Below are 6,000 nucleotides of genomic sequence, written 5' to 3'. Positions count from 1 at the left end.
GAATATTCGAGCTTTGATTTCGATTCAGATAGCGATTGACCGAATAACTCGATTCGACTTTCGAATTGGTAGTATTCGAATTTTCGAATACTTCGGCGCATCGAATATCGATGCTGCTTTACAAAGTATGGGTTTATTCAAAAACGCTCTCTATATGGTGGCATAGTCCTGGCAGGCCTCTGCTGGGTTTAAATTGTGCTTGCATCGTTGAAGCATCGATAAACTAACGATTTCGATAGAAAGTAATTCGTTTCCTGTTTTTCTCGAATGAAACAGTCGCGCTCGAGCTTCGTCAACGCGTTCTGCGCAAACCCGAAAATACGTACACCGCAATATTGCATTCATACGTTATGTTTAATTTCGTTTCGAACAAATGTGTTAAAGATGCGGTTTGCGCAGGTAAGTTATGCGACAAGGGTGGTTATTAAATAGGAGGATAATTGCCACAATAAGCCGGATCATTATCTAAAAGTTGTTAATTAACTTTTGAATTAGTAAAAACAAGCATGTAGTTTTAATTAGAAACTTTCTGCGCGTAAACTACAACCACTTAATCAGTACATTTGAGACTCAGCATGCAGTAAGTCCAGTGGTGCGCTAAAGTTACCACTCACGCAACAGGCGCAAGGCGTCAGATGCCGAAGATGCGGATGATAATCTTATCATCTTTGTCTTCGTATCGCCAGCGTCGCGCCTGTTTCACGAGTGGCAATTGTAGCCCATCCCCGCTCTTCCCTCCTGCTTCGGCTGTTTCTAAAATTGACTGACCGAGCTGTTTTCGAGCACGCTCTGCAGGTTTCTAATCGGAACCACATGCTTATTTCCAGTAACTAAACATAAAAAAACATTCAGTTAATATCCGACTTATAGGGACGATTAGCCCGCTATTTTACCTATTGTACATCCCCCTGGCCGTATAACTCACCTGCGCAGACCAAATTAGTGTACCGTTCACGGATAAAAAAGAATATATGTTCGAGTTAAAATTAAACAGCCCGTATATCTCGCGTGACCTGCCGCAAGCTGTGCACTGCAAATCGGATATTGAAAAAAGAAAGTTCAGTTATGAGGGGTTTTGGCTTTCTACATTCATAACTTATGGCAATTAATTGCAATAACAATGGAAATTATAATTTAAACCGCCTGGTCAATCACGTCCCTTTATGAGTGCCGGCGACTCTGTTCCGCAAAAATTAATGCTCGATCAATATTGAGGGGGTGCTGTCTTTTGTTTGTTTATGTGCATTTTAAACAGAGGTTTTATTATTGGTACTCGATTCAGCATTCGACTTCGTAGCCACTATTCGCCACTATTCGATTAGAATTCGATTCTAGATAAATTTAACTATTCACGATTTCAACCGTTCCATAAAAGGAATTTTAGACGTCATTCTCAGAGTGCTTTGCTCGCCTTCCGAAGCAACAAACATGCCCCGTGTTTTTCTTACACTCTTACAATGGACACATAATTATGTTGAACAAATTTCTGCGAATATTATTCATATATATATATATATATATATATATATATATATATATATATATATATATATTTAAGATGAGCGTATATTTTGAAAGAGTTGGATGTTATTTTTTGTTAAAAATTCTAATTTTTATGTTAGGTGTCTTTGTAGGTTACATACTCAATGACAACTGCACCTTAAAAAAGGTTCAGAGCTGTTTGTGGGACACTAAAAGTAAATGAATAAGATAAAATTAATCAACAAATGTATCAATCAATACACTTTATCACGGCGTGCACTTTCAAAACTAATATTTGCGAGAAAATTAAAAAAAAAAGTATTAGTCATTTTCGCACAGACTTCTTCACGATCACCACAGTTGATACATGCTAGAATCAATAAACCAACGCGTTGCGCGAATTTGAATGATAGCTTGCGCCATCTACCCTGAATAGTGAGAAATAGAGGCACGCGGCAGTCCGAGCGCTCTCTGGTGATGCGAGCTTGAACGACGGAAGAAGCAGTCCAAGTTCCGCTTCGCAGTTCCGCGCTTGGCGGATCCTCGGGAAATCGATGACGCACCCTCGCCCCCTCCTATCCTCGGTGCCAGAGCGCGGCGGAGTGACCGAAAACCTTTCGCCGAAGCTCAAGATATGGAGGGTGCGAAGGTCTAGCTCCGACGACACCGCTACTCGATTCAAACAGGCACAGTGAGCTGGTCGAGGAAATGGCGGCTACCAAGGGTGGACAGATCGCACGTCGACGGACGCACAGCGTTTTACACTTCATAGCAGGTCAGTACCGACGCTTCGAACATTAATGCGTACAGCCAGTGGGCAGCGGCACGGTTCGCTAAAGAACTCTGGGAAAACCTGTGAGTAACGTCGGTGCCGTTGGTAAACTGATGTCTTCGCGTTTACATTTTGTGCATCCTAAAGGGGTAAGAAGTAATTTGAGTAATTTTAAATTAAAACTAAAATAAAAAAACTTTATGCGGGTTCAAATTTTGAAAAAGTGTCAATAATATATTAAGATGCATTATTGAAGATAACACTATCTAGTTCTTAGGCGTATTACCTAAGGCAATCGTCGTGTCGGCTGGCTCCGTTGCGCTGGCTTCTCCGCTTAAACACAGGCTTTGCGGAGGTGCACCCTCTGCAGGAATGGCTGTTCCGGCGTCCACTGCTTTGCATTTCCGTTTGCTAGTGGGCGCTTGTTTCAAGGGTCGTAGTTAAGTAACAGTTTCTCGTGTCACTACTGCGTGACGCAGGCTAAGTACTCCAAGACAGGGACTACGGTAGTCTGGCCAAATTTGCCAATTACTGTCGAGAGCTAACTCCCCTAACTCCAAAAACATTTCCAAAACGTTTCGCGAAAACATTCATGAACCAAGCTTATTTTTTTTGTTGTTAAATTGTGACAATTGGTAGGCAATGGGAGGAAAGGGATGTGAAATAATTTTAATGAATCACTGTTTATGGAAGCAAACCTGTGACTATGCGAAAATCAACAAAAAATATGCGCGCTACTTTGTAGGCCGGGCCAAATTGTGTAACTGCCGTATTAACTATTGTAAAATGCTTTCAGGGTGGCACACCAAAACTTTTGTCGTGCAACTCTGAAAAGCTCTGAAGACGGTCGATTTAAATATTTGTCCCCTCATTTTGAGCGAATTAAGATAACGTTGTTCACTCGTCTATTAAAATATGTAAAAAATAAATAGTCGCTCCTGTTGTGAACACGAAAGACGAACTAGGCTATCGTTGCACGTATAAAAAATATCCTGTCTGAGCCCGGATACAAAGACTGACAAAGATAGATTATATATCGTGATTTGTTGTCCAAATGAACAGGATTATTAATAATAGCGGCGTTATGATAATTTCTTTTCTTTCTGTCAAGAACGAATCATTAGAGCAGGGGCGGATTTAGGCGGGGGGAAAGGGGGGGGGGGGGGCGCTGAACGGTCCTTCTCTACCCTGCTGCGGATTAAGGCTTGGATTAGATCGCAGTGTGGCGAAAATGAATTAAACAGTCTTGCCCTCTTCAACGTCCACCGAGATGTCAACGTCAACCAAGAGAAGGTGGTAGACCACTACGCGCAGAAAGCACGATGACGGAAGGCGATGTTCGTGCTGTGAAGAACTTTTAATTTGATAACTTGTGTTAATAATTGTGTCTGCATACTGTTCTCCCTAAACGTAGGGGGTTATCGTTTTTATTTATTAAATAAACGTGAATCTGTTCAATAAATAATTTGAATGTTGTTCCATGCAATTCGCCTAGGTACTGGGCTGAAGGACATTTGAGCTCGCGCTTTTGTTTTCTATTGGTTTCAAGCATCCACTACAATACCATAAAAAACCGAACTGTTATTTTTGTTTGGCTGTCTCCCGTAATACACCTAGTCATTGAGAGTAAAGTCGCTAATAAATCCAACCCCCTGTTTTTATATAAGAGTTTAATTACTCCAACTAAATGTTCGAAATCCCGTCACGTCACACCATTCTCAAGAACTTTGCATTTTTCGAGAGTGAGTAAATGACATAACAATTATAATAACAAGACATTTTGATCACGTTCGTCGAGGAATCATGAAGTCTCCATAATATTCGGCCTTCTTACATTCGTCTTGCTAACTAATACTTTCTTCTTCGGTCTTCGTGGTGTTTTTTGACTAAATTGATGTATCTTATTTGTTCAAGTCTCTGCTAAAACTCTGTCACGCCGCATTGCCTGTGTTTCTTAAATAAGGATATATAGTCACTGTTTTTATGAAGAATATAGAACCATGCATACGTATGATGTCTCTTTCTCTCTCTCTCTCTCCGTTTTTTTTTGTTTTTTTTTACAACTTATATTGCAAATTTTTGAGCCACTGCAGCAGCAAGTGCGGGTTTATAAAATAAATCAGGAAACTAATAAAAATTTGGTGGAAATTTTTAGGCTGTAACAAACGTTAAAACTTGATTAATATTTTCCTTTTTAAATACCCTAGTAATTACTAGACCGCGCAATTAAAAAAAAATAATCACAAATTCCCCTCCAAACCTTAGCCATAAATCCGCCCCTGCATTAGAGAGAAAACCAAAGAGGGTTATTATTTTGAAGCAGGCTATCATCCGGGATATTATGGGGAAAAAAAACGAGAAAGAAATAAAGACGTACGTGTTAGGGATATTGCCGGCCAAACTAATTAATTATATGGAAATTCTGCAAAAATGAAAACGCATAATCTTCGACAGACTAGTGCTGTGTTTTCGATCCCAGCGTCCATCGTGTAATTTTTACAGCCCTGCACGGGCGTGTTCGTCGCTTTTAAATAAAAGCGAAGAACTCCACATATGGGCCTCTCCAGATGGCACTGGTCAGGTTCCTTTTATCGGGAACCGCGTCTTCTTTACCCTTATGAACAAAAATTTTGTACACGTAGCTTCAATGCTTCAACAAGATATTTTTTCTTCCTTTATTTGTATGTATATTTTCAAAGTGAGTGAACTTGTCATTGATGTATTGGTGTTGTTGTGTTTGTTTTTCAACGCAAATGGCAGCCTTGTTTAAATAACTATTCGCGGCTGCCGGGCCACGTCGTACATGCCTCTAGGCTTTGACGAACCCGATTTTCTGTATTGCAAAAAACAAAAAGAACGATACAAATTATTATTATTATTATTATTATTATTATTATTTATCAGTATGCGGATGACACCCTGCTTTTATCTCGCCATATACAATATAGTACCGCGATAGATATGCTACAAGATGACGCCATACACCTGATGGATTGGTTTACGTCAAACCTTATTAATATCAATTGCCCAAAAACAAAACTTGTCTATTTTTCAAACCCACTGAGGAGTGTTTGCCTAGATAGGCCCTTGATTTTGCATACGTCATGTTGTGCCGATTGTACATGTGTTCCTGTTGAATATGTTTGTGATGTTAAGTACATGGGAATTGTGTTCGATTCTGATTTATCCTAGAACACGTAGATGGCAAATATTTGCAAAAGAATGAGAAGAGTATCCTGTCTATTGTATTCTATTAAAGTGTTTGTCCCGATGTCAATTCGGATACTTGTTATGCAGACACTGGGAAACAGTATTTTAAGTTATGGCATTACTTTATTTGGAAACTGCCCAGGCGATGGCATACAAGGATTGATGGTATCTTGAAAGGTATGCTGAGAAGTGTAGCTTACAACTCGGAGTTTCTCGCAGAGGACAACTTGTTTAAATTGTTTCAGTTGCCTAATTTTGAGACCCTGTTCAAGCACACCATTATCACCAGGCACTACTGGGACAGTTCCTTTAAGAATCCCGAGCATGTGTCTAGGTCTTTCAGGAGCAATCAACGGTTTGAAGTGCCCAGAAGAAGAACGCATTATGGAGAAAGCGTAAGATAATTTTACGTACCAAAGATATTGAATGAGCTTCACGAAGACTTACATTAGATAGAGTCGGTGCGAAAATTAAAGAAAGCTCTCAAGTGTGTTTGCTAAGGCCCATCTCAAGACCGATCGAGAAAAAACAAACTC

General features: G+C 39.9%; 1 protein-coding gene across 1 annotated transcript in view; it reads left to right on the top strand.

The window, feature by feature from the left end:
* The first annotated feature begins 350 nt into the window (after positions 1–350).
* Positions 351–6,000, top strand: part of LOC8039868 — a 54,759-nt gene continuing 49,109 nt past the window's right edge. The window contains exon 1 of the mRNA XM_040212581.3: positions 351–399. Coding sequence (XP_040068515.3) covers positions 351–399 — 49 coding nt within the window. The remainder of the gene's footprint in view (positions 400–6,000) is intronic.

Source organism: Ixodes scapularis, unplaced genomic scaffold (genome assembly GCF_016920785.2).
Source record: "Ixodes scapularis isolate PalLabHiFi unplaced genomic scaffold, ASM1692078v2 PGA_scaffold10__122_contigs__length_95168666, whole genome shotgun sequence".
NCBI lineage: Eukaryota > Metazoa > Arthropoda > Arachnida > Ixodida > Ixodidae > Ixodes > Ixodes scapularis.
Note: the sequence above shows the minus strand (reverse complement) of the source record. Positions and strands in the feature narration are given on the sequence as shown.